The sequence below is a fragment of the Tachyglossus aculeatus genome, chromosome 9, assembly GCF_015852505.1.
Source record: "Tachyglossus aculeatus isolate mTacAcu1 chromosome 9, mTacAcu1.pri, whole genome shotgun sequence".
Classification (NCBI taxonomy): Eukaryota; Metazoa; Chordata; class Mammalia; order Monotremata; family Tachyglossidae; genus Tachyglossus; species Tachyglossus aculeatus.
Window position 1 is genome coordinate 24,577,637 of NC_052074.1, and position 27,322 is coordinate 24,604,958.

General features: G+C 46.2%; 1 protein-coding gene across 1 annotated transcript in view; it reads left to right on the top strand.

Annotated features, from left to right (window-relative positions):
• The window catches only part of PLB1 (phospholipase B1), a 71,179-nt gene that overhangs the window by 22,773 nt on the left and 21,084 nt on the right, over positions 1–27,322 (top strand). The window contains exons 10-30 of the mRNA XM_038750860.1: positions 996–1,096; positions 1,731–1,812; positions 2,806–2,910; positions 3,889–3,984; positions 4,657–4,728; positions 5,946–6,044; positions 6,950–7,010; positions 8,429–8,487; positions 11,295–11,368; positions 15,170–15,213; positions 15,797–15,905; positions 16,445–16,496; positions 16,632–16,712; positions 17,078–17,143; positions 18,008–18,108; positions 20,453–20,534; positions 22,349–22,453; positions 23,875–23,970; positions 25,239–25,310; positions 26,538–26,603; positions 27,071–27,131. Of these exons, the coding sequence (XP_038606788.1) occupies positions 996–1,096; positions 1,731–1,812; positions 2,806–2,910; positions 3,889–3,984; positions 4,657–4,728; positions 5,946–6,044; positions 6,950–7,010; positions 8,429–8,487; positions 11,295–11,368; positions 15,170–15,213; positions 15,797–15,905; positions 16,445–16,496; positions 16,632–16,712; positions 17,078–17,143; positions 18,008–18,108; positions 20,453–20,534; positions 22,349–22,453; positions 23,875–23,970; positions 25,239–25,310; positions 26,538–26,603; positions 27,071–27,131 (1,684 nt within the window). The remainder of the gene's footprint in view (positions 1–995; positions 1,097–1,730; positions 1,813–2,805; positions 2,911–3,888; positions 3,985–4,656; positions 4,729–5,945; positions 6,045–6,949; positions 7,011–8,428; positions 8,488–11,294; positions 11,369–15,169; positions 15,214–15,796; positions 15,906–16,444; positions 16,497–16,631; positions 16,713–17,077; positions 17,144–18,007; positions 18,109–20,452; positions 20,535–22,348; positions 22,454–23,874; positions 23,971–25,238; positions 25,311–26,537; positions 26,604–27,070; positions 27,132–27,322) is intronic.

The window sequence follows — 27,322 nt, forward strand, 5'->3', positions numbered from 1 at the left end:
CTACAAGTAGCTTGCAATCTAGAGGGAAAAGCTCCTAACCCCTCCCTGGAAGAGTGATATTTTGAGGCCCTGCAGGGGACACCAAATTCCAATTAATGGCCACCCCCTGGGCTATTTGACACCATGGTCCCAAAGAAGCACAGAGACATTTAAGAACCTCAGTCGTTGGTATTTATTGAGCATTCCCTGTGCACAGAGAGTGTACTAAGTGCATGGGAAAGTACCATAGAACAGAGTTGGTAGACACAAGATCTCAGCTCTCAGTGTAAGCTTGTTGTGGGCAGGGAATATGACTGCTTGTTGTTTTATTTAGTCTCCCAAACACTTAATACAGTGCTCTGTGCACAGTAAGCATTCAATAAATACGATTGAATGAATAATAATAATAATAATAATGGCATTTATTAAGCGCTTACTATGTGCAAAGCACGCGTCCAAGGGCTGGGGTTGTCCTATGTGGGGCTCACAGTCTTAATCCCCATTTTACAGATGAGGTAACTGAGGCACAGAGCAGTGAAGTGACTTGCCTAAGGTCACACAGCTGACAAGTGGCGGAGCCGGGATTTGAACCCATGACCTCTGACTCCAATGCCCATGAACTTTCCACTGAGCCACACTGCTTCTCCACTGAATGAATGAATGAATGAGATTAGGGTCTAGTGCCTCAACATTAAAACTATTATTTTTCTAATGAGTCTGAAACAACAAGGCCTAATGGATAGAGCAAGGGCCTCGGAGTCAGAAGGACCTGGGTTCTAATCCCAGCTCTGCCACTTGTCTGCTGTGTGACCTTGGGCAAGATAGTTAACTTTTCTGTGCCTCAGTTCCCTCATCTGTAAAATGGGGATTAAGACCGTGAGCCCCCTGTGGGACTGGGACTGTGTCCAACCTGATTAGCTTGTATCTACCCCAGCACTTAGAACAATGTTTGACACGTAGTAAGCATTTAACAAATACTATTATTGCTATTAGGTTCTGATTTTTCCTCTGAACAGGTTCCTCGGGCCTTTGTGAATCTGGTCACGGTGCTTGAGATTGTTGGTCTGAGGAAGCTGTATCAAGAATATAAGGTCTTCTGTCCACGGCTGCTGCTCAGGTATGGTTTCTCTGTCTCAGTGGGACCGCAGCTAAATTCAGAAAGAAGATCTGCTGTGGTTGGTTAGAAACCACAGTGGTCACCTCAGTTACATTTCTAGTTCCTTGCCCAGAGGAGCCCGGAAAGATCCAGACTGGAAAGTTTTTCATCCTCGGATGCTGAGGAGACTGGACTGGGGAAGCTTGGGTATAAATGGAAAAGAAAATTTGAGGCTTATTAAAAGGAGAACTGGACGGCTTTGCTGGTCAACGAAGGAGAAACCAAGCAGATGAGTGCCAGTCTCATTTCCAGATCTTATTAAGTCCACTGGGTGCCTGTCACTCTGTTAGTCATTCCCAAACTTGGCAAAAATGACAGCCTGTCAGGTGGAATAAATTCCCTCAATTTCCATGAGCAATCGTGGCCCCCATGATTGTCTCCCTCCTTACCCTCTATCTAGGCAATGCAGCTATGGTCTGGCTAATTAGGGTCAGTGGTACTACAGCTTTCTAAATAATCTCCAACGGGAAGGAAATTCACCTCAGGGAAGAAAATTCTCCTCAGGAAGTTGCTTAGGCTTTAAACCCAACCTCTGGCTCAGCGCCTAAATGCACAGTGATGGTTTTGACTGGCAGGGTTTGCTCTTTGAATGCAGGAGTCTGTGCCCTTGTGTGGTGAAGTTTGCTGACAATTCCGCAGAAATTGCCTCCCTCATCCTATTAAATAAACATTATCAGGTAAGGTGGGAATGCAGGAAGAGACTGAGATTTAATAATCACTCCTTGGGAATTCTGCTGCTCTTTTCAGGGAGCCGTGTAAAACACAGGACGAAGTTTGTCCTGGGCTCCCAGTGGGGTGGTGGAGGGAGCTGGCAGTCAAATAATAATAATAATAATAATGACGGGATTTGTTAAGCGCTTACTATGTGCAAAGCACTGTTCGCACTGGGGAGGTTACAAGGTGATCAGGTTGTGTCCTGACTGGTTGGCTGGTTTTACTTAGCACTGGGGAAGATATAAGATAATCAGGTTAGACACAGTCCCTGTCCCTCATGGGGCTCACAGTCTTAGTAGGAGGAGAATAGGTATTGAACCCCATTTTACAGATGAGAAAACTGAGGCACAGAGAAGTTCAGTGACTTGTCCAAGGTCACACAGCAGGCAAGTGGTAGAGCCAGGATTAGAAACTCAGATCCTCTGACGCTCAGGCTCTTTCCACTAGGCCACTCAGCTCTGAGTGTTTTAGGAGGGTACAAGGGTTACGAATTCTGATCCTGGCCATTGTGCTGAATCACAGCTTGGCCTCTCTGAGGCTCCATTGGCCCTTCTTCACCTGGGAATAAGAAATGCCAACTTTGTTATCCGGGGCAGTGGAGGTACGGATAAGAGGAATCCAGAGGTTATTCAAAAAACTAGATTTCACCATTACCAGAGCTGTTGACAAGGAGGACACTAGAATGATTTGAATTTCACATCTTCAATCTGCAGTGGCGACAAGCAGGGAATTGACTGGGGAAGGGCCCCAAACAAAGACAATTGGGTTGGGGGTTAAGTAGGGAGCAGCACCCCATGGATTTTTCTCTTAGGCAAGTTACTGGGTTCCATCAGTTAGAGGCTTTGGAGAGTGTTCCTGCAGGTTCATTTTCCTAAAATCCATCGGGAAACATAGGCCAAACTGAGGGGTAAATGCAAGGAAGCAAGGCAGGCTGACACAGGCTCTTTCCCCCTTAGGAAGGAACGCACCAACTTATTGACAGCGGAAAGTATGACACGAGGGAAGACTTCACGGTGGTCATCCAACCATTTCTGGAGAAAGTTCCTATGCCCATGACCCCGGTAAATAAAGAAGACACCACAGGATTTTCACATATGTCCTCCTTGGAGTTAGACCGTTGTTCTGCAGTCAAATGGGCGTTCCCCCTCTTAGCCAGTGCAGGAGGCGAGGCTGGAGCAGAACCCTAAAATCTTCAGAATAATGGGGTCATCAGTCGATCAATGGTATTTATTGTGCATGTACTGTGTTAAGAGCACTGTACTAAGCACTTGGGAGAGTACAGTACCAACAGAGCTGCTGGACATGTTCCCTACCCACAGTGAGCTTTCAGTCTAGAGTTTTTCAGCAAAAGATCTGTCACTCAGTTCCTTTTCACCTTCATCTTTTCCACAGTGACGATTGTGGAGAGTGGCAGGACTTGGACCTTTGCCAATGTAACTATAGTAATAATAACTGTGGTAGTTATTAAGTGCTTACTCTGTACCAAGCACTGTAGAAAACATTCAGTGGAGCTACAAGATAATCAGGTTGACACAGTCCCTGTCTCCCAGGGTCTCAACATCTATGGGGAAAGGATAACAGCTCTTTAACCCCCGTTTTACATATGAGGGAACTGAAACATGGGGAAGTTAAGTGACTTGTCCAAGGTCACAGAGAAGGCAAGTGGCAGACCGTAGATTAGGTCCTGTCAGTCCCAAGCCGGTACTCTTTCCAATGGACCATGCTGCTTCCCTAATCCCACCTGCCCCACACCTTCTTCTGTGTCCCTTCATTCGGTCGTTAAATCAGTCAATCATATTTAATGAGCACTTACCGTGTGCAGAGAACTGTAAGGTGCTCGGGAGAGTACAGTATAACAATATAATAGACACATTCCCCGAGCCTGACTTCTCTTCATAGTTCCCGTTCTCTCCAGTGCCTAGCAAGAAGAATCCCGAAGCAGTCAGGTCACCATGAAAGTGGGAGGGCTGGTTTTGTATTTTAACTCTTTAAACAGTTCTAGGATTGTGGCCTCAGCCTTCATTTCTCCCTGTGTCCAGGAGGGCTTGCCTGACAGCTCTTTCTTCGCTCCTGACTGTTTCCACTTTCACAGAAAGGCTCACAGCCGGGCAGCCAGTGCTCTCTGGAACAACATGGTAAGATGGCAGTGCACGTAACAGTAGTAGTCACTTTAACCACCTTTTGTCTGCAAAGCACTGTACTAAGCTCTGGGAAAGAATACACAGGAGAATTAGATACAGTTTCTGGCCTTCAAGGGGCTCACAATCTTAGTATGGAAGTGGGGAGAGGGGGCTGGTATCAGACATGTAAGGAGAGATGAATGGTAAGAATACTGAAATAATATCAAAGGCAAAATAAAAACATCAAAATGGCTAGAGGAGAAGAGTTTGAGTCCAGCAGTCACAGCTGCAGTGATTGCCACAGCTACAACTGACATTTTCTATTTTGTGGAGGCCTAATGCTGTCCTTGCTTGTGTCCTTCCCACCCCTATGGTGCAAGACAGGATGCGTAAAAGGCTCCAGGATGAAGCCTGACTCAGGTTACTGGCAAAGCAGCATGGCTGTCTGGTGGGTGAGTTGTTTTCCCGATATTTGGGAAACCCTTTGAGGATCACTGGGTCTATATTTACCTCACAATTAAGGGACTTTACCTGCAGCCACAGCGGTTAACAAGTAAAACAATTTTCTTTATGTCTCCTGCTCCACCTCTCTTTCTGTGTCTTTCCTCTCTCTTTTTGTCCCTTTCTCTTTCTCTCTTTGACCATTCCTCCTTTCTCTCTTTCCCTCTCTCCCGCTCCCTCATTTAGCTGGAACCTCTTGGCCAGAAGAAGACTGAACAGAATTTTGAAAAGCTAATCAATATCACATGCCCGACTCAGGTACAAAATGAAAAGGTTTCCTCCAAGGGGTCTGCTTCTTTATGCAATGTCTTTGGTGGAGTTTCTAGAGGTGGGATTCAGCACAAAGATTCAGCAGGCTGTCCTGGGGTTTCAGATCACACATCCCCTTTGGGTTGTTGTTAGGAGAAGAGTGGAAAGTGATAAAGGGATCAGAGGAGGGGGCGGCTGCAAAGAAACTGGGGCATCAATTATGAGACTGCTGTATTGGTAGAAGCATCCTTCAAGGAGGTGGTGGAGACCCCAGCAGCTAAGGAAGAAGGCAGGAGGGAGAACTGGGGACCTGAACCCCTTAACAACTCCTGAGGCTGTTTGGGTGATAAGTACAAGCTCGCTTCTGATTTCCTCCGGAAAAAAATTTTAAAAAATGTTTGCCCCTGATGGACAGAACTATTGCAGAAAACCAGTTTCACCTGGTAGAAGTGAGTCGGTTCGAGAGTGGCAGCAGGGCCACATTCCACAGTCACTCTACTGGCAAGAGGGCATCTTTGGGGTTCACATCTCGCTTCCCTCCCATTTTCCTCCCCACCCCAGGTGTTTGTTTCCGAAGACCTAATTTTTATAAATGACAAAATGAGCTGTGCGGTGTGTGAGTTTGAATCATCTGCAGCTCTCATTAAGTTCTATTATTTTTATGACATCAATGGTACACCCCGTCATTCACATGCCCATTGTTGGTTGCCTTGGTGCCGAATGATGTGACATTTCCTGAGAATAATAGCTTTACAAGAGGAACATTCACATAATGCTGGTCAGTTCAGTTTTGCCAGTTTACAAGTAAAGAGGAGTTGTCTGTATTCTGTTTCAGTTCAATGGATCCATCAATCAATCTAGTATTATTGCGTCCTTATTTTGTGGAGAACGCTGTACTAAGAGCTTGGGAAGGTCCAATATAACAGAGTTGGTAGGCATGTTCCCTGCCCACAAGGAGCTTACGGTTTAGAGGGGTAGTTAAGTAGGTAGCACCAAGCACACACTGCAGTTTCTAGATAGTCTGGGTGATTTCCCCACCAGATTGTAAACTCGCTGAGGGAGGGATCATCACTACTAGTTATACTGTACTTAGTCCAGTGCTTGGCACCCAGAAAATGCTCAATAAATACTATTGATTGTTGATTATTGGATCAATCTGACCCTGGAAGGCAGATCCCTCTCTTAAGCCTTCTCTACAGCTTTCACTAATCTTGCTCTTCTTTTAGGCTCAACCCTTCCTGAGCACCTACAGTAATAGCAACTACACGTACCCAAAACACTTCAGTTCAACGCCTCCCCTTCCCACCAGCACACCAGCAAACCAGGTACTGTTTTGACTTTGAGGATATCAACGCCAGACATAGCAACTCATAGATACCAGGAACTGTAGAGATGTGAAGGGGGTGGGGAAAAGAGAACAATCTGTGAAGGGGGAGATAGAAAGTGGATTATCCCTCCCATCCTCCTTGAAAAAAGTCAGCAGGTTGCCACTGGTTGGCAAACTTGGGAAATGGTGGGGTGGAGATAATACTAACAATAATAATAATAATAAATTATTCTGGTATTTGTTAAATTCTTACTGTGTGCTAAGCATTGTAATAAGTGCTGGGACACATGCAAGCTAATCAGGTTGGAGACACAGTCTCTGTACCACATGGTGCTCACAATCTCAATCTCCATTTTACAGTTGAGGAAACTGTGGCACCAAGAAGTGAAGTGACTTGCCCAAGGTCACACAGCAGACAATTGGCAGAGCTGATATTAGAACCCTTGTAGAGCACAGAAGAGCAGAACTGTGTGTTGGGCCAACATTTAGGTCCCAGCTGTCAAGCAAGACATTTGATGAATGGGGCTCATAATCTTTTCCCCTTCGAGGGGCAAAGTGGATGAAGCGCTCATCTCATGATTTTTTTTAATGGCATTTGTTAAGCGCTTGTTATATGCCAGGCACTTTACTAAACTCTGGGGTAGATATAAGATAATCAAGTTGGACATGGTCCCTGTCACACGTGAGTCTCACAATCTTAATCCCCATTTTGCAGATGAGGTAATGGAGTCACAGTGAAATGACTTGCTCAAGGTCACACAGTAAACAAGTGGTGGAGTTGGGATTAGAACTCAGATCCTTCTGACTCCCAAGCCCGTGCTGTACCCACCAGGCCACGCTGCTTCTCGTGATTCCTGCCTGTATCATGCCACTTCATTGAATTCAGCTTCTCTTGCCTTTTAGGGTCTTGGGAGCCAATTGCTGTGTGAGGACAAATCCCCATCTGCCTCTCTTCCCAAATCAGGTAATTCAATCTTCGACAAACAGACCTAAATTTTTCTTGAGTGTACCCTAAGGAATTACAAACTAATTATTGTTGTAACTGTGCCCTACAAATAATGAGCATGCTACACCCCTTTCTAAATCGCAACATAGTTTATATTGCTAACCAGCTTCTTCTACTCTGCACAAATATGCTAGAGTCAGGTGGCTCTGCTCATTTTCATTCCTAACTGAGGAAGTTCAAGCGTTCAGGGATCTCAAAGGCCAAGGGAAATTTGGCCCCATTGTTTTTAATCTCAGTCCATTGAATGCCAACCCTAACAGAATCAGAGAAACGGTATCCCCAAGGTACTCTATGTCCACCCCTGCTGATGAACAATATGCTGGGAAATCAAGGAGGAGTTTGAAAAATTTCCCTTCTTTGGGCCTCAGTCTCCTTCCACTTAGTGCAGGTGATAAAATTGGGTAAGGAAGACAGGTTCTGATGCCTCTCACTATCGTCTAGAAGGGTCTTGAGCCAGCCTACTGTTGGTGCAGGGGCATTTGCTGCAGAGAAAAGCACAGGGCCATTTTGTAGCCTCACCAAACAACACAAATGCCCATCATTGCTACCAGGTTGTGTTCTCCTCCCTCCGCCCTGCCCTTGCTCATAACTCATAACCCTGGAAACTGGGGCAATTCCAGAGCCTACAAGAAGCAACCTGGCCATGGGGACCTGAATAGCCACTTGAGTTGACCATTTCAGGAGGTCCTACTCCAAGCCTGGCCAGGCTCCTCATTGTGAGACTTTTCCATGGCTTAGTTTCAGGATACGCCAGGATTCCGGGCCCCTCTGAGGTGGAGACACTTCAATTCTGCCTGAATCCAGAACACCCTGGCTGCTTCCTAAGATGATTTGGGAGCATCCAGGGTGTTCTGGATTGGAACAGGATCCAGTAAGATAACTTGAATCCTCGGGGAAGTCTAGAACTAGGAAGTACCTGTCCAACCAGGCTTCAAGTCAGATTGGGATCTCTATTCCCTGGTGAAAAGAGCGGTGAACAAACATGCCGACACTCAAGGGGATCATTGGGAAATTTTGGTATATTGTCAATTAATTTAGAACGGCTTATCCTTTCTTTAGAGGAATTGTAAGAATTATTATTCCAGTGGTTAAATTCAACCACAATAACAGCATCTAGACTGTGAGCCCGCTGTTGGGTAGGGACCGTCTCTATATGTTGCCACCTTTTGCTTCCCAAGTGCTCAGTACAGTGCTCTGCACACAGTAAGTGCTCAATAAATATGATTGAATGAATCAAATCAATCGTATTTATTGAGCGCTTACTGTGTGCAAAGTACTTTACTAAGCGCTTTAGCCAGCAGTCCAGAATGGCTGTGAGGGGAAGGGAGCTGTGCTCTGACTTCCGCAGATTTACCTTCCTCTGTTTATCTTCACAGTCCATGCCCTGAAACCAGCGGACGTGAAAGTTGTCGCGGCCATCGGAGACTCTCTGACTGTAAGGCCCGTTTGTGGGTAACTGGCTGATTGTCAGATGTCCAAAGAGGAAAATATGGGGAGGAGGCTGGTTTAGCCGTACTGATGCCAGATAGAGGGAACTTCGACATCCTGATATAAAGTGAAAACAGCCTGGGAGAAGGACATAGTTGGACTAAAATTCAACTTTGTGACTGAAGTTGTGATGTACTGGTACTTTTCCCAGTTGTCCAGCTAGCCTTAAGCTGGTTTCCTTCTAGAGAACTTGGGCCTTCATGTTCTTTATGGCAGAGAAACAAAACCTGAGGCACTGACTGACTTCCACCAGGCTTAAACACAAGGGAAAATGAAAGAACCTCAAACTTAGAGGCTCCCCGACATTTCCAATATACACCTTCAAGGACAGTAGTCATTCATTCATTCAGTTGTATTTATTTAGCACTTACTGTGTATGGAGTACTGTACTAAGTGCATGGGAATGTACAATATAACAACAAACAGACACATTCCCTGCCCACAGTGAGCTTACAGACTAGAGATGAGCTTAAAGGTTTACACAGTAGGTTTTGGATTCTGCCTCTCCAGAACTGACCAAGGCAGGCCGGAATTTGGGGTCATGGGCTGGAGCCCAGGCAGACCTCTGTCAAGTTTGGGATGTGGTGGTGATGATCACTTGTCTTATTCCTGCCCCATCACCACATCTTTGTAAGGCTTCTCTGACTGACCTGAACTAGTACAGGGTGGGAGTGGTTACAGCTGCTGGGTGTCAGTGCTGCCCGATGACCAGTCTTTTGGGGAGAGGTTAGTTAATTATGTGGTATTTTATTAAATATTTACTACTGTGCTGGGCTAGGTATGAGATAGTCTAATCAGACACAGTCCCTGCCCCACCCAGGGCTCACAATCTAAGGGAGAGAGTGTGTCTTATTTCCATTTTACAGATGAGGAAACTGAGGCACAGAGGGGTTAATTTATTTGACCAAGATCATACAGCAAGCCAATGGCAGAGCTGGAATTAGAATCTAAACCTCCTGATTCCCAGCCTCATGAGGCCACAAGAGGTGATCACATTGTTGGGAACAGAGATGCTGGGCTACTGAGGCTTCCCGTCCCCCATTTTTGGCCCTGTATCCTTTTAAGCGCCTATTGTGTGCCAAACACTCTACTAAACTTTGGGGGAAAAAAATACATAGGCCTCCTGGAAAGAGCATGGGCTTGGGAGTCAAAGGACCTGGGTTTTAATCCTGACTCTGCCACTTGCCTGCTGTGTGACCTTAGGCAAGACACTTAACTTCTCTGTGCTTCAGACTTCTCGTGTGTAAAATGGGGATTCAGTTTGTGCTTTCTCTCCTACTCAGACTTATCTGAGTAATGTGAGCCCCATATGGGATAAGGACTGTGTCCAACCAGATTATCACGTATCTATCCCAGGGTTTAGAATAGTACTTGACACGTAGTAAATGTTAAAAAATACCACTATCGTTATTATTAGTATTATTGGCAATAATAATAATAGCATAATAGTAATTAGTTATTTGCCCTCAAGTGGCTCCCAATCTAAGAATAAGGCAAGAAGGGGAGTTAGCAATGACACCTCAGGAAAGATAAAATAATAAAAGTACAAAAACAAGGAAGGGACAGGGATGCTGGTGAATTCAATAAGAGAGTCAGATCAGGCTTCCGGTGGCTCAGTCTGGCTGCTCCAATCATCCCAGCTGCTGCTGCAACCTTATAATAATAATAATAATAATAATAATAATAATAATAATGGCATTTATTAAGTGCTTACTATGTGCAGAGCACTGTTCTAAGCAATGACCTTCCCAACCTTCTAAGAGTTGAGATTTCTTTTCCTTCCTAACCCCCCAGCTCACTGGGTGAGCAGTCCCCTGGGGACAACAGCCAAAAGCCCCTCCCAAGCCGTGGCTCTCCCTGTTTTCAGTTTTACCCTTACGGAGCTGGGCTCAAGCTCTCTTTGCTTTGGGAAGGGGAACATATAGGTGATGCTTCATTGCTTCAACTTCACACTGGGACTAGAGCTGTTCTCCCTGGGCTGGCAGTCCATTTCCGTGGTGCACAGGGCCTTCACATGTAAGCAGAACTCATGGGTTCTCTCACCAGCTCTGCCACTGACTTAATAATAATAATGGTATTTGTTAAGCACTTACTATGTGCAAAGCACTGTTCTAAGCACTGGGGCAATACAAGGTGATCAGGTTGTCCCATGTGAGGATCACAGTCTTAACCCCCATTTTACAGATAAGGGAACTGAGGCACAGAGAAGTTAAGTGACTTGCCTAAAGTCACACAGCTGACAATTGGTGGAGCCGGGATTTGAACCCATGACCTCTGACTCCAAAGCCTGTGCTCTCTCCACTGAGCCACGCTGTCTCATTACCTTGAGTTAAACCACTCCCCCTCTCTGAGTCACCTTTCCAACAAGACAGAGAGCACTGATTCCCCACCTCTTGGGTGTGGTTGGGGTGGATGAGAGAATGCATAGTAAATCCCCTGGAGAAGAGGAATTGCGGTAATCGAAAGCATGAGGAGTAATACTTATCCGGTAGGAGAAAGTCCCATAGGAAGCATTGGGTAGGTTTCATTTCCCAGGGATTTCTCCCAAGAGTATTTTATAAATGGTTTAGTTAAAGTTTAAAAAAATCATCCAGGGGGCTAGAAACTCAGGTATGAGGCCTTAGAAATCATTTCTGGGATTGGCAAAGGGCAGGGAGAAATCTAAGTCCGCCATAGGGGCTTATAGAAATGCCCCACCTTGCCCTAGACCAACTGGAACATTGCTTATCTTTCTGGGTTTTGCTTCTCTTTAAGGCTGGCAACGGAATTGGCTCCAAACCAGGCAACCTTGAGGATATAACTGCCCAGTACCGAGGCCTGTCATACAGGTAACATGACCTTCTGCCCTCACCTGCTGGAGTTGGGAAGGTTGAGGCCCCGGGGAGAGATTACTAAGCGCAAATGAGGATAGGTAGTCCTGAAAATGTCCCAGTTGCCTGGAGAGTGAGAAGATTTTTGGGTTTTGGTTTATTTTTGATAATCCTATCTCTTTTTTTCTGTTGTGCAGACACACACAACCAGGGTTCTGCCCTGCCTCCTGGGTTAGCAGATCCAACAAGAAACTCCTCAGACAAGGAACAAACCCCTGAACTCTTTCCTGCACCCTTCCCTATCCAAAAATACATACCAGGATGTCTCCATTTTTGCATGGATCCATAAACGTTCATACATTAATGTGTGAATGCATACACTGCAGATAGATATTACCCAAATGGAGAAATATTTATTCTTGGGTTTCTCCCAGACCATCCCCCCACCCCTGCCAAAAAAAAATCCTTATTTTCCCAGAAAAGCAATTCAGGAATAAATTAAAATTTTCTCCAACTAACCAAACCCTGATAATGGAACATAGCAAACCACTAAGTCATGAAAGGTCGAAGGAAGACTTTTTGAAATATAGATGTTACAACCTTGCTTCTCTTTCCTCTCCCCCATCTATGGAAAGTGAATTAAAAATAACATTTTATTCAAAGAGAAGTAGAAACATTTACTGTTAGTGTGACCATGACAGGTGATGGAAGCCAAGAGAAGTTAAAGAGGTGTCGTCATGAGCCATCACAATGTTATTATGACCATGCCGTGATGACCACTGCCACAAAACCGCCCTTATGAGGAAGGTATTCTGAACTTTCTCAGCGTCAATCAGAAGCCCCTCAATGTCAGCCAAGACTACACGTGCCAGTTTCCTGGGGTTAATCAGTCACATCCAGGAAAGTGGAGTTTGGGCATCTTATAGCTGAGAAATTTCAGACAAAACAAGTCAGCCACAGTCTATGTTCATTCGAAAATTCCACTGAAACACTGACACAACTGCAAGAAACACTGAAAAGAGAAAGAAGGGGGACGAGGAACTGAAAGGAGAAAAACCTGCAAGAAAAAACAGGTCCACAATGGCAAAGATGTGCTCATTCACAGCTAGAGAGAGGGTAATGGACTGAAGTCACTATGTAGGAAAGGAGCAAAGAAAGCTGAATCAGTGGATTCGCGCAGAAGATTAGAGAGCAATCGTTGGAACACCAGCCTGATGAAATAATAGCTGGACCAATCAGACATCTGCAAGGGCCTGCCTTAACATGACAGCTGTTCTCGATTTAGACCTAGGAGAGTGAACAGCACCGAATTCTCTCCACACAAATCTTCTCAGATGAGATCGCCCCACTCGGTCTTCCCTTTAGCCAACTGCCAGACACCGTCGACGTAATTGCTCTGGAATGAGGAATGACGCATCCAATGCTGGCACTGCCCAGAAAGACTCTGGAAGTGAGGTTGATCTACAGATAACTTGCCTTGGTGGTTACAGCGGCCTAATGGTGAGATGTTCACATCTGGGCCGATTTGGACCCTTCACAGAATGACAAAACAAGAACGAAGAGAAGTAAAGGTGCCGTTAAAGACACCTGAAGTCCAAGATCAAGAAGTGGCAGGGAAAGAGTGATGATGGTGCCTGATGTTTCAGGAAGGACTAAGCAGAGAGCCTGGAATGAAAGTAGTTCTCTCACACACAGGCAGAACTTAATGATGGCAAAGCTCCACTGGGCAGCGTGAGTGGAGAGTGAAAAATAGCAGGATGCCCAAACAACTGTAAAGTGAACTTTAAGAGAGCATTAACAAACAGAGAGGGCTCTATTAAGGACAGTCATCCATCAATCTTATTTGCTGAGTGCCCACTTGTTCAGAGCACTGTACTAAGTGCTTGGGAGAATAAAAATGGGAGATACGAGACATGATCCCTGCCAAAAAGGGACTTGCAATCAAATGGGAAGACACTGAAGCAGAGCCTCAAATGTTGCAGACAAGCTACATCGTGGCAAACAGGACTGGAGTTTCCCTTCCGAAGCAAAAACTGGAAACAGGTGGCCAGGAAGCAATTTAGGAAGCAACAACCCTGCAAGTGGCATGCATCAGAAAAGCAAGAACAATCTGCCTGTTGCATTTGTCTTTTCTGCCGCACCAACTTTATTATATTTTATTTTCCCAAGGGCTCAGTACAGCGCTCTGGACAGTAAGTATGCTCTGCGCAGTACAGTAAATACGATTGATTGATCCAGTCAATCAAAATATTTATTGAATTTCTATTGTGTACAGAGCATTTTACTAAGTACTTGGGAGAGGACAACACATCAGTAGGTATGATCCTTAACGCTCAAGAAGATTAGACTCTGGCAGAGGAGACAGTTGCTAAAATAAATTACAGGTAGGAGAAAGAAGGAATAGGGGTTAGGTACTGTATATAGACTCAGTGCCTGTTTCATTCAATCAGTGAAATTTATGGAGCACTTGGTGTTGTGTAGAGCATTGTCCCAAGTTGTTGGGAGAATACTATAGAGTTAGCAGACATGATCCCTGCCCACCAGGAGCTTACAATCAGGTGGAGGAACTTTCTTTTTCTGGGTAGAAGAATGGAACCAAGATTATTTTTAAGTTGGCTATTTTGGGTCTGCATCTGAGGTTGGCTTGAATAACAGTCACCAGCCAGCTTGGTATGAGGAGAGAGCCATGAGTTTGTAGCTGGTTCAGTTTCCTAATAGTTGGCATGATTAAAGAGGTTGGGAGTCTTAAAGCCATTGTCTTTCCTTTTCTGGTTTGGGACCATTTGAAGAATCACAATAAAAACTGTCTTTTTTGAAATGCCTTCTCTGCCTTATTGTTCAGGAATCTGGCTAGAATTGAAATTATTTTTTATTATAGTGTCTGTTAAGCACTTACTATGTTACAAGCTCTTGTACTAAGTGCTGAAGTAAATGCAAGTTACTCAGGTCGGCCCCAGTCCCTGTCTCTGTCCCATATGGGGCTTACAGTCTAGAGGTTACAGATGAGAAAATTGAGGCATCGAGCGGTTAAGAGTCTTTCACGAGGTCACCCAGCAGGTAAGTGGCAGAGCTGGAATTAAAACACAGGTCCTCTGACTCTCAAGCCCATGCTCTTTCCTCTAGATCACTCTGTATCCATTAGTGGTATTTATCAAGCACTTACTATGTACAGAGCACTGTACGAAGTGCTTGGAAAAGTACAATACAGTAGAGTTGGTAGACACAATTCCTGTATCTCAAATGTCTGTCACATCTTTAGCTGTTGAATATACTATATCTGTTTGATTGAATACTTCATTTGGTGCAAGCCCAGATAAAGGCAAATTTTTGCCTTTGTGAGTTGTGGCTTTTACAGCACCCAAACAATTGCCCCTTCTTTTCTACTCTATTGAGTCTTTAAATGCATAAAAGGAAATGTGATCTTTAAATTCTGGATTCACAGGAAGAAAGCCAGTTGAGGGAATCTTTAGAAGTCACTAATCCTGCCTTGCCTTGGGGAAGAACTGCCCCTAGACTCCTAACCATTAATAATCTGTCTCATTTTTCTGGACTTATCCCTGTATTTGCGAGGCACTTAGGTAAGCAGCAATACATGCCTAAAAGAAGGGTCTCTTCCTTCAAGCCCAAGTTACTCCACTGCAACGGAACCTGTGTTTTCTCCTGGTGTCTCATCTTAAGTGCTGATAGCATTGGTCCATCAGTCCTTTAATGCTGAGTTTTAAGTTATTTTGGTGTCTCAGAAGAGCCTCCTGACATTCGTCCTGTTTTTCTGGGAGTTGAATCTATCAGTCCTGACTGTTTGTCTTTCTCTGGTTGCAGTGTGGGAGGAGATGCCACACTAGAGAGTGTGACCACGTTACCTAGTAAGTAACAACCGTGGCCTCAAGTTCAGCCTGAGGTCCACCCTCAGCTCGGATGCCTTGGGCATTGGGAGAGAGAAACTTGTGACTGACAAAGATTGAAATGCAGCTCCTGTTCCAAAGAAGCTCATGTCCCTAAACATCTGCCTGTGCAAACTACCGCTGTCAATCAATCAATCATGGTATTTATTAAACGCTTGATTTTTGTTGAGCATTGTGCTAGGCATTCAGGAGAGAACAATAAGTTGGTAGACATGATCCCTGCCCTCAAGGAGCTTAGAATCGCACAGAGGAGACAGATAATAAATGAATTAATAAATTACAGGTAAGAGAAACAACTGATTATAAGGAAATGGGGGTAGGGCGGGTGTTATCTGTGTATTTCATGAAGCGTATTCTGGGATGGTTTCTAACCCATGGCTGACAGACTCTGCTAACCCCTTGGTGCATTATCTCACCCCGCCTGAAATGCTAGGATAGAAATATAACGATCTGCTGCAGCCTCGGTTTTGCGGATTGGAGTTTGGCCTTTTCCATTGAAGAGAGTTGCCTGCACCCCTTTTCTTCTTCACTTCATCCCCTCCAGATATCCTCCGGGAGTTTAACGGGGATCTCACGGGCTACGTCACCGGTGTCGGGGAGGCCAGTGATCACAACGCTTTCCTCAACCAGGCCGTTCCGGGTGCGAAGGCAAAGTACGTCGAGCTGGGGAGGGGAAAGAGAATCAGGGTGGGGGAATGGGATGAGAGAGAAATCAAATCTCATCCGCTGATGTGCCACGAGAAGCAGACTGATCTACTGGAAAGAACAGGGGCCTGGGAGTTGGAGGATCTGAGTTCTAATCCTGGCTCTGCAATGTGACCTTGGGCAAGTCACTTAACTTCTCTGGGCCTCAGTTACCCCACCTGTAAAATGGTAATTAAATCCTACTCTATCCTACTTAGACTATGTGGGACAGGGACTGTGTCCACCCTGATTAACCTGCATCTATCCCAGTGTTTAGAACAGTGCTTGGCATGTAGTAAACGCTTAACAAATATCATTATTATTATTATTATTTCTGCCTCCTCTGAGAGGAGCTGCTCGAGCCTCCTGCTGCAGACAGATAGACCCTCGCTCTTTGTAAAGAATGTGCGAGGGCTGCCTTTGCTGGGCGTTGGACGGAGGGTGGTGGGGAGGGGGAAACTGGGTGGTGGTCCCCTCCAGCAGGGAGCTGCTTTTCTCTGCTGTGCAGGGGGCTGCTGAGCCAGGTCCAGGCCTTGGTGCAGAGGATGAAAGACGACCCAGTAAGTAACCGCGGGGGAGGAAAGTCCCGGAATGGCAGAGCCAAGTTTCTGTGTGGCTGCAGCCGATCGGAGAGCAGGTGCTGGAGTGGATGAAGCGGTCGATCATCTGCCTCATGTTTGCCTCCTTCTGTGTAGAGAGTAAATTTCCAGAGAGACTGGAAAGTCATCACCGTGCTCATCGGCATCCGTGACTTGTGTGACTACTGCACTGACTCGGTAAGCGGCGCGATCTCAATCCTTTCTCCCAACATCAGGACTTTGTCTCAGGCCAGACGAAGCTTCCTGGTCCAGCAGAATGCCCCAGTCACCCACACTCTTCCATGCACACTCTTATACCTGCCACACATAATAATAATCATAATAATTGTATTTGTTAAGCACTTAAGTGCCAGATACTGTACTAAGTGCTGGAGTAGGTGCAAGGTAATTTGCAGCTTTTTTCCAGTAAGAGGCACAACTGGCTGCCATAGCTGGAGATGGGAGTGGGGAGCCAAGATTTGGTCCCTGAACAGAGCGACCCACTTCAGTCCTTGTGCTTCTTACGGCCTCCTCCTCCCCTTCCCTTTCTTATCTCTTGCCAGAATTTGTATTCCGCCACGAATTTTGTTGGACATCTCCAGGCTGCCCTGGACACGCTGCACAGAGAGGTGGGTGTAAGGAAACTGATGGGTTGGGTTGAGGTAAGACACCCTAGCAGGAACTTATCGCTCCTCCAAGTTGGGGAGGCCCAGGGCCCTTTCTCTGGGGCATCACTTTCATTCCGAGTTATGCTACTCAAGGCTGCAGACCTTTATAGGGAAGTCACTGCGCATGCTAAGTGTCTCACTGTAATGGGTGTGCCGGGCATACACCAGCCTAGAAAAAAAGGTAGAGGGCAACTGGTCTCCGGAGAGGCGGTTTGGCTCTTTTTCTGAAGTAGATAGGAGGAGCATGTCAGTCCTCAGGGTGAGGGTGCACAGAACTGAGCATGACCTCGCATTTGTTTTTTAACAGTATTTGTTACTTACAAATACTAACTCACTTACTTGGGTACTTACAATGTACCCAGGCACCTTACTATGTTCTTTGGTAGATACAAGCTAATCAAGTTGGACACAGTCCATGTCCCACATAGAGCTCACAGTCTCAATCCCCATTTTAAAAATGAAGGGAACTTAGGCACAGGGAAGTGAAGTGACTTACCCAAGGTCACACAGCAGACAAATTGGCGGAATTGAGATTAGAATTGAGATTCCCAGGTCTGTGCTCTATCCACGAGGCCATGCTACTTCTCAAATGTGCAATGCACATGTACTGCAGCATTAGAGCTAAGTGGCTTGAGAATTTGACATTTGAGAATTTGACAGTTTGAGAATGTGAATTTAGCTAAGCAGACCTGCTGCTCCCTGTGAGGGATCTGGGCTGTGAATCTGTGCTGGCGATGTCTCCTTGGTGGCTCTGTGTAGCCTTAGGCAATGGGAAATTAAATGAACAATCACAATCTAACTCTGAACTCCTACCTGGTCCTTTAGGTTCCTCGAGCCCTGCTCAACCTCGTGGAGGTGAGGAACCTCTCCCTTCTGAGACAGGTCTTCCTAGATGACCGAGTTAATTGTCCAAAGCAGCAGGCAAGGTAGGTTTTGGGGACTGGCCTCAGTGCTAATGGAAGGGGACAGTCGATCACTAATTGGGTCACGGTGAGACCTGGGACTTGGCTGATGCCACTTCTTATGGCTGGGCTTCCAACTCCAACCATGGTCTGTGCTCTGACCAGGAATCTTTTGATGATGTGATGGAATGAACTTTTCATAATAATAATAATAATAATAATGATGATGACAGCATTTATTAAGTGCGTACTATGTGCAAAGCACTGTTCTAAGCTCTGGGGAAGTTACCAGGTGATCAGGTTGTCCCACGGGGGGCTCACAGTCTTAATCCCCATTTTCCAGATGAGGTAACTGAGGCCCAGAGAAGTGAAGTGACTTGCCCAAAGTCACACAGCTGACAATTGGCGGAGCTGGGATTTGAACCCATGACCTCTGACTCCAAAGCCCGGGCTCTTTTCCACTGAGCCACGCTGCTTCTCTGCTTCATATCCCAGAATGCCCTGGTGGGAGCCATTGACCCTGGGGAAACCAAGGTCAATTGAATGAAGGGGGACCCTCCAAACCTGTGGCATTACTTGGGTAAGGTAAACGGCAACGTCCTAGAAGGAGGAACAGAGATCTGGGCATCCAACTCTTTGTCTTGGTACTTCTTTAACATAATAATAATAATGGTATTTGCTAAGCGCTTACTATGTGCCAAGCACTGTTCTAAGCGCCGGGGTAGATACAAGGCTATCAGGTTGTCCCTTGTGGGGCTCACAGTCTTAATCCCCATTTTACAGATGCGATAACTGAGGGCACAGAGAAGTTAAGTGACTTGCCCAAAGTCACACAGCTGACAAGTGGTGGTGCCAGGATTAGAACCCACGACCTCTGACTCCCAAGCCCGTGTTCTTTCCACTAAGCCATGTTGCTTCTCATGCCCAGCAGAGCCTGCTCCAGGCTTCGTACGTGCACGTCTGGAGTTTATTTTGAACCTGCGTCACAGCTCTTCTGGTGAAGGGGTGCACAAAAAAAAAGCTAACTTGGGATGCTAAGTGAAGTACAGGGGCAAACAATGGGAAGGAGGAAAGTGTGGGTCTCTACTTCCACTTGCATGCTCTCCCCACAGACACTTTCCAGGCTGAAGATAATAATTTTGGTATTTGATAGGTGCTTACTATGTGCCACATACTATACTAAATGCTAAGATAATCATCAGACACATATGCCTGTCTCACATGGGGTTCACAGTCTCAAAGGGAGAATCTCACCCCCATTTTACAGATGAGGAAACTGAAGCCCCGATAAATGAAGTGACCTGCCCAAAGTCACAAAGCAGGCAAAGTGACAGAGCTGGGCTTAAAACCCAGGTGTCCTGACTCCCAGTCTCAGGCTCTTTCCGCTAGGCCATGCTTCATGTCAAGTACTCTATGTGAAATTTCCCCCAGGGGAAAAGATGCCTTATTGCTCCACAGTATGCCTAGAGAAATAAAGGCCAACTGAGGTGTATACTCAAGGCTGAAGATAACAGATTCAGAAATACACACCTCCTTCAATAATTTCATTTGTCCACAATATTTTCCTTACTGATAAGGCATCTGAAAGGAGGGGATTTTAAAAGACCCAAAGAAATAAAGTACCCTCTAGACTGTAATCTCTTTTTGTGGGCAGAGAACTTGTCTACCAATTCTTTTGTACTCTCCCAAGTGCTTAGTACAGTGCTCTGCCCGCTGTTGGGTAGGGACCGTCTCTATATGTTGCCAACTTGTACTTTCCAAGTGCTTAGTACAGTGCTCTGCACACAGTAAGTGCTCAATAAATATGATTGAATGCATGGTAAATGGTCATTAAATACCATTGATGAGGAGGAGGAGGATGGAATGGGTTTGGATGAGGATTTTTGCCAAAGGCTGAAATTCCTTTAGCTCAGCTTTATTTTGTTTAAACCCAAGGCCTGTGGCTCTGCTCTGATTAGAAAGATTAGTCCATTCACGCACCGGTTTCTTTGCTTTCAGCCACCCACTTACCCTACCTCGAGATGCCCTCTGTTTCAGGGGGAGAAGTTTCAAGGTTGTAGACCCAGGCCGGAGCCATGCCCCACCACACAGCCCAGAAAGTTTATCCAAGGAGAGTATGGAATGGCTTTTCCTGTAGATCTTGAAGAATTAGATGGCCTGAGTCCAGTCAGGTGCCTCAGTAAGCAGGGTGGCAGCAGCGGGTAAAAAGACCTGCAGCTTCCACTGTCATCGTGGACATCGTGCCCTTAAGCCTCTTTCCAGGACTGTGCTTGCTTCCGTTAATGTTCCAACCTCCTCCTGCAAGCAGAGAAGTTCCCCGATTGATTCTGTACTTCTTCAACTCTGATTTCTCTTCTCCTTCATGCAGCTATCTCTGTAACTGTGTCCTGACTGTCAGAGAAGGCTCTCCAGAACTGGCCAGGATAGAAGAAGTCACAAGAGCCTACCAGGTACGAACAGTGGAGCTTTTCCCTTGAGGCAGAGAACCAACCTGAATTAACCCAACCTTGTCCTCCATCCTCCCTCCTCCCGGCTGCCAGATCCACCCTGAAACTCCAAAGAAACTGAGAGACTGTTAGCAAGGCTGAAGGGCCTTCCATTGAAAGGGGCCCCTTTCGCTTTGCCTGCCTTAGCCAAGGTTTCTTTAAATTCAAAGCAGGTGACTGGAGGTGAGAGTCTGGGTGACCTCCCCCTCCAACCCACATTGCCACTGATACTTCTTGGTGTTGATTATTGGAGGGCAACAGAGCCAGCCTTTGCATACACCCAGTGCTTGATATATGTCTGAGCCCGCAGGTGCCAGATCTGGGTTGGCTTTGGCACCCTGGCACCTTGGGGAGAGCTATGGCACCTTTTTAACCTGGGGAGAGGTCCTGCCTGCAGCGACAGTGAGTTGGGACTGTCTTAAGAAGGAGCCCCAGAATCAGTGAGAAACTTTAGGGTTGATTGGAAGCCTCACAACCTGTTCACTTCAATTCTTGCTGGCCCTTCCATCCTTCTCCCTGCCTGGTTTGGGGGAGATATTACAATTGCTATGAGAGGTGCTGTTACTGGTATTAAAGCTCAAACCCCTCCCATGCCCTTCCTTCCCCTTCTTTATCTCCACTCAGATCACAGAGGTTGGACTCCCTTTTCCCCCGTCCCCTAACCAACACACACAAAAACACACACACCTGAGGGCCAGGACCCAGAGTCATCAGGAGGAGGGAGTCTAGCCCTGCCTATAAACAGGCTAGGGGCATAAAGACCAGAGACTCTGGTCTTGCCCATACTGACTTCCTGGCACCATTGGTAAGCTGCCAATCTCCCTGGAAATGAAAAGGAAACCGATGAGCCAGGCTGGTGGTCAGCTCCAGTCAATTGTATTCATTGAGCACTCACCGTGTGCAGAGCACGGAACTAAACGCTTGGGAGAGTACAGTACAACAATATAATAGACAAGTTTCCTGCCCACAACAAGCTTAAAGCCTAGGTGGGGAGACAGACATTAATATAAATAAATTATAGTTAGGTATGTAAGTGCTGCGGGGTTGGGAGAGGGGATGAATAAAGGGAGCAAGTCAGGGTGACGCAGAAGGGAGCTGATGAAAATAGAGCTCAGTGTCTGGGAGCTCCCTGGAGGCAGGACATATGGCCCACCATGTGCCCAATCTGGGCTCTCTGAGGCTGATGGGCCACTCTCTGGCTAGCTAGTTGTCCAAACTTCCCTCCCTGAAGGGTGTACATATTTATTCTATTTATTTTATTTTGTTAATATGTGTTGTTTTGTTCTCTGTCTCCCTCTTCTAGACTGTGAGCCCACTGTTGGGTAGGGACCGTCTCTAAATGTTGCCACCTTGTACTTCCCAAGCTCTCCACACAGTAAGCGCTCAATAAATATGAATGAATGAATTAAATGGTTGAGGAGAGGTAGATGAGGCATCATTCATTCATTCAATTGCATTTATTGAGCGTTCATTATATGTGAAATACCATACTAAGCGCTTGGACATTCTAACAATATAGCAGATACGTTCCCTGCCCATAATCAATCAATCATATTTATTGAGCGCTTACTGTGTGCAGAGTACTGTACTAAGCGCTTGGGAAGTACATGTTGGCACAGTCTAGAGGGGGAGACAGACATTAATATGAACAAATAAATAAATAAATTACAGGTATGTACATAAAGCCACCACATTTCCAGGATGCCCCTGCCAACTGGGCAAGGCTTCCAGGAACTGAAACTGCCGGGATCACCATCCTTCCTCTCTCCTTCCTGCAGAGTGGCACCCACTGGCTGGTGGAGTCGGGCCGATACGATACCCGGGAGGATTTCACAGTGGTGCTGCAGCCTTTCTCCCGGGACATCAAGCTTGCCTTTCTTCCGGTAGGGCCCAGCCCCTATTGATCACGGTGGAGATCTGCCTGCGGATCTGATCCAACCCAATCTCACGAGCTGTACGGGGTGTAAAGCTGAATCCTTCCAACCATCCCCAGGGACGGCCGAGTGAACCACGAGGGTGGATTTCCCAGAGAACTCCTAGTGTCCTGGCAGGCTCCAGAGTCCTTCTTGAACTCCTAGAACTTCCACTTTCCTGCTGGCCCCCAATTTTTCTGCTTTTCCCAGAAATGCAGCAAGCCAAGTTGAGAATTCAAAATTCTCAAGCCCACAGCCCCGCCTCCAAATCGTGCTACCTCCATGCACATTTGGGGTAACACTTGGAAGCTGCAGGGGGGCACTTGGGGATGACCATTACAGGAGAAAACTCACATTAATCCCATTCCTTTTCTTAGCTATAACAATAATAGTAATAATAATAATAATAATAATGGTATTTGTTAAGCACTTACTATATGCAAAGCACTGTTCTAAGTGATGGGGGGGGGGGATACAAGGTGATCAGATTGTCCCATGTGGGGCTCACAGTCTTAATTCCCATTTTACAGATGAGGGAACAGAGGCACAGAGGAGTTGTGACTTGCCCAAAGTCACACAGCAGACAAGTGGTGGAACCAGTATTAGAACCCACGACCTCTGACTCCCAAGCCTGGGCTCTTTCCACTGAGCCACGCTGAAGGTGGTGGTGGTAGTATTTAAGTGCTTACTATGTTTCAAGCACAGTACTAAGCACTGGGGAAGATACAAGATAATTAAGTTGGGTCCCTGTCCCCCATGGGACTCGCAGTCTAAGTAGAAGGCGCGAGGGACTGTCTGCTCTCTTCTCCCACTAATGAGAATCGGCAGGATTCGCTCAGCTCTTCTGAGCTGAATAAGACAGAGTTACACTTGAGGTCCCGTGAAACCCTAAACGGTTTTGCCTTTTGTCTGAGTGAGGGCTCAGGTGTCAAAGGCCATGAGGCTGACACATGCAGCCCTGCTTTATCAAAGAGGACTGGGAAATCCCTTTATCAGCCAGGTCAGTGTGAGGAAAGCTGTCTTACTGTAAAGGGACTCAGGCGAAATGCTGCATTTCTGGGAAAGGCAGAAAAATTGCGGCCAGCAAAAGGCAGGAAAGTGGAGAGCCCGGGGGCTCAAGAAGGACTTTGGAGCCTGCCAGACCACTGGGAGTTCTCTTCCAAGCACTTGGTACAATGCTCTGTATGCAATAATTTCTCAATAAATAGGATTAATTGATTTATTGATGGGGTAACTCATTCTTGGGGTTCACTAGGCTGCCCCAGGGGTGGTAGGAAGGCCTCAGCTATATGTTCCTGCCCATCTCAGGAGCCCAAGCTGGCAAGGAGGCCCCTTTAGTCTCTTCCAGACTAGTAAGAGAGCCAGGAAAAGCTTGTGTTTCCCTTCACCAGGACGGTCGCCCAGATATTTCCTTCTTCGCACCCAATTGCTTCCACCCAAGCCAGAAATTCCACTCCCAGCTCTCCCGGGCCCTATGGAATAACATGGTAAGTAATCCCAGGGCTTGAGGCTTTACCATGAGAAGCAGCATAGCCTAAAGGAAAAAAGCACAGGCCTAGGACTCAGGGGATCTGGGTTCTAATCCCAGTTCGGCCATGTGTCTGCTGTGCGACCTTGGGCAAGTCACTCAACTTCTCTGTTCCTCAGCTTCCTCACATGATTATGAGGAATATGGGGATTATGAGGAAAATGGGGATTGAGAGTATGAGCCCCATGTGGGACAGAGACTGTGTCCAACCTGATTACTTTGTATCTACCCCAGGGTTTAGAAAAGTGCCCGGCACCTAGAAAGTGCTTAACGAGTACCATTAAAAAAAAAAAAAAATCTGAAAAGTTGCCATTCCAGGGAGAAGGTGTTCTCACAATGAGACAAGAAGCCCCTAGATTTCAGTCAGGGAGTGAGCCAAGGTGAACCAGTCAGTCAGTTGTATTTACTGAGCACTTATTGTGTGCAGAGCACTGTACTAAGGACTTGGGAGAATACAATAGTGTAACAGATATATTCCCTGCCCACAGTGATCTTACAGTCTGAAGAGGGAGACAGACATTAATATAAATAAATAAAATTACAGATATGTACATAAGTGCTGTGGGACTTGGAGATGGAATGAATAAAGGGAATAAGTCAAGGTGGTGAAGAAGGGAGTGGGAGAAGAGGAAAGGAGGGCTTATTCAAGGAAGGCCTTTTGGAGGATATGTGCCTTCAATAAGGCTTTGAAGCTGGGGAGAGTCATTGTCTGTTGGATATGAAGAGGGAGGGTGTTAATAATAATAATAATAATAATGTTGGTATTTGTTAAGCGCTTATTATGTGCCAAGCACTGTTCTAAGCACTGGGGAGATATAAGGTAATCAAGGTTGTCCTATGTGGGGCTCACAGTCTTAATCCCCGTTTACAGATGAGGCACAGAGAAGTAAAGTGACTTGCCCAGAGTCACACAGCTGACAAGTGGGGGAGCCAGGATTAGAACCCATGACCTCTGACTCCCAAGCCCGTGCTCTTTCCACTGAGCCACTCTGCTTCAGTCAGAGGCAGGAAGTGGGAGAGAGGTTGGCAGAGAGATAGACTAGATTGAGAATTCAGAGTCCTCCAGTCTGCAGCCCTGCCCCCAAATCCCACGGTCTCAGCACAAATTTTGGATCACATTAGAAGCCCTTCCCACATTGGTGGCGGGGAGGGGTACTTGGGGATGGCTATTGAAGTATATACCACTCGTTAATCCCATTTCTTTTCTTCTTTCAATTTCTTCTCCAGCTTCAGCCATTAGGAAGGAAGACAGAGTCCCTGGATTTGGCAGCTGATGTTCCCCTGTCCTGCCCAACTGTGGTAATAACAATAATAATAATAATTGTGGTATTTGTTAAGCGCTTACTCTGTGAAAGGCCCTACACCAAGCACTGGGGTAGATTTAAGATAATTGGGTTGGACACAGCCCCTGTCCCACATAGGGCTCACAGGCTTAATTACCCTTTTATAAATGAGGTAACAGGCAGAGAGAAGTTAAGTGACTAGCCCAAGGTCACACAGCAGACAAGTGGTAGAAGTGGGATTAGAACCCTAGTCCCAAAACCATGCTCTTTCCATTGGCCACACTTCTTGGAAATGACTGCCTCCTCTCCTTTCCTGGGGTCTCAATCTCCTCCATCTATTAAAGAGGGGTATCCGCTTTCCCTCATTCTTAAAACCTCATTTCTGTCTTCAGCCTCTGCCACGGATCACTCCTTTGGAGTTGGCTTTGAGTTTTGGCATGTTTCTCCCTGTTTCCAGAAGCCTGTTAACACATTTGCAAAAACAGAAATTCCTTTCCACCCTCTTCCCAGTCCGAGCCAGGAGGATAATAATAATAGTGATATTTCTTAAGTGCTTCCTTGTCCAGCACTGTATTAAGTGCTGGGATTAGTACAATACTAGCAGATCGGACACAGTCCATCTCCCACACAGGGCTCACGTCTAAGGTGAGAGGCTTTCATTATCCTTTTTTTCCTAATGACATTTATTATGAATTCTACCAGCCTGGGAATCAGAAGGAATCAGAGAAGCAGCGTGGCTCAGTGGAAAGAGGCCGGGCTTTGGAGTTAGAGGTCATGGGTTCAAATCCACCGATTGTCAGCTGTGTGACTTTGGGCAAGTCACTTAACTTCTCTGGGCCTCAGTTACCTCATCTGTAAAATGAGGATTAAGACAGTGAGCCCCCCGTGGGACAACCTGATCACCTTGTAACCTCCCCAGCGCTTAGAACAGTGCTTTGCACATAGTAAGCACTTAATAAAGCCATTATCATCATTATTATTATTATTATTATAAGGACCTGGTTTCTAATCCTGACTTCACCACTTGTCAGATGTGTGACCCTGGGCAGGTCACTTAACTTCTCTGTACCTCAGTTACCTCATTTATAAAATGGGGATTAAGAGTGTGAGCTCCTCGTGGGACAGGGATTGTGTCCAGCCTGATTACCAGCACTTAGATCAATGCTTGGCGCATAGTAAGCGCTTAACAAATACCATAATTATTATCATAATTGTGTTGATGGGGTTGTTTGTCTTCTAACAGTCTGAACCCTACCTGGCAACACACAGGAACAGTAACTACACATATCCGCCTGGCCCACCCATTCAGGTAAACACTGCCAAATGTTCATGGGTCATGTGTACAGGTCCAGATTAAGGCTGCAGGGAACCCAGATATTGGGGGTAGGGGTGGGGGGTTCCCCCTCAGGGCCAGGTTACTTGTGGTAGGGAGAGGGGTTGGGGAACAGAAGTTTCTGATGGAAATCAGGCTGCCATTCTCCTATCTGGCTCCAAGGCAAAACCACAACCCAAGCCAACTGTCCATATTTACTGTTTGGCGCAGTTCCTCCTTGACTCTAGATTAGCCCCTGAAACCCCTACATTAATCAGGCCCTGGGTCCTGGATTGGTGTGGTTGAGGTTTCAATAAAGGAAGGGAAAATTATTCTTCAATTCTATCATCCTCTCCCAGGCACTTAGAATGGTGCTCTGGATACGGGGAGGTGCTCGATAAACATTATTGATTCCCCATGTTGAGCTTCCATGGGATGCGGATGTCTCCTCTCTCTTGGTTTAGAACTGGGGGAGTGATTTGCTGTGTCCTGAGAGGAGTCCATCATCCCAGATCCCCACATCAGGTAGGTGAGAAACCCCTTTCCTTCAGAAATGACGGAGGGTCTTCAAGAACATAGCGAGGACTCTGAACAACCTGTGCACCAGAACCCTTGGCCTTGTGCAGCCATGCTAGAGATTACCTTGATGCCATACCTGAGCCATTTTGGCATGGCTCGGGCCCCTACAGGCATGTATCCAGATGCCAGTTCCATCC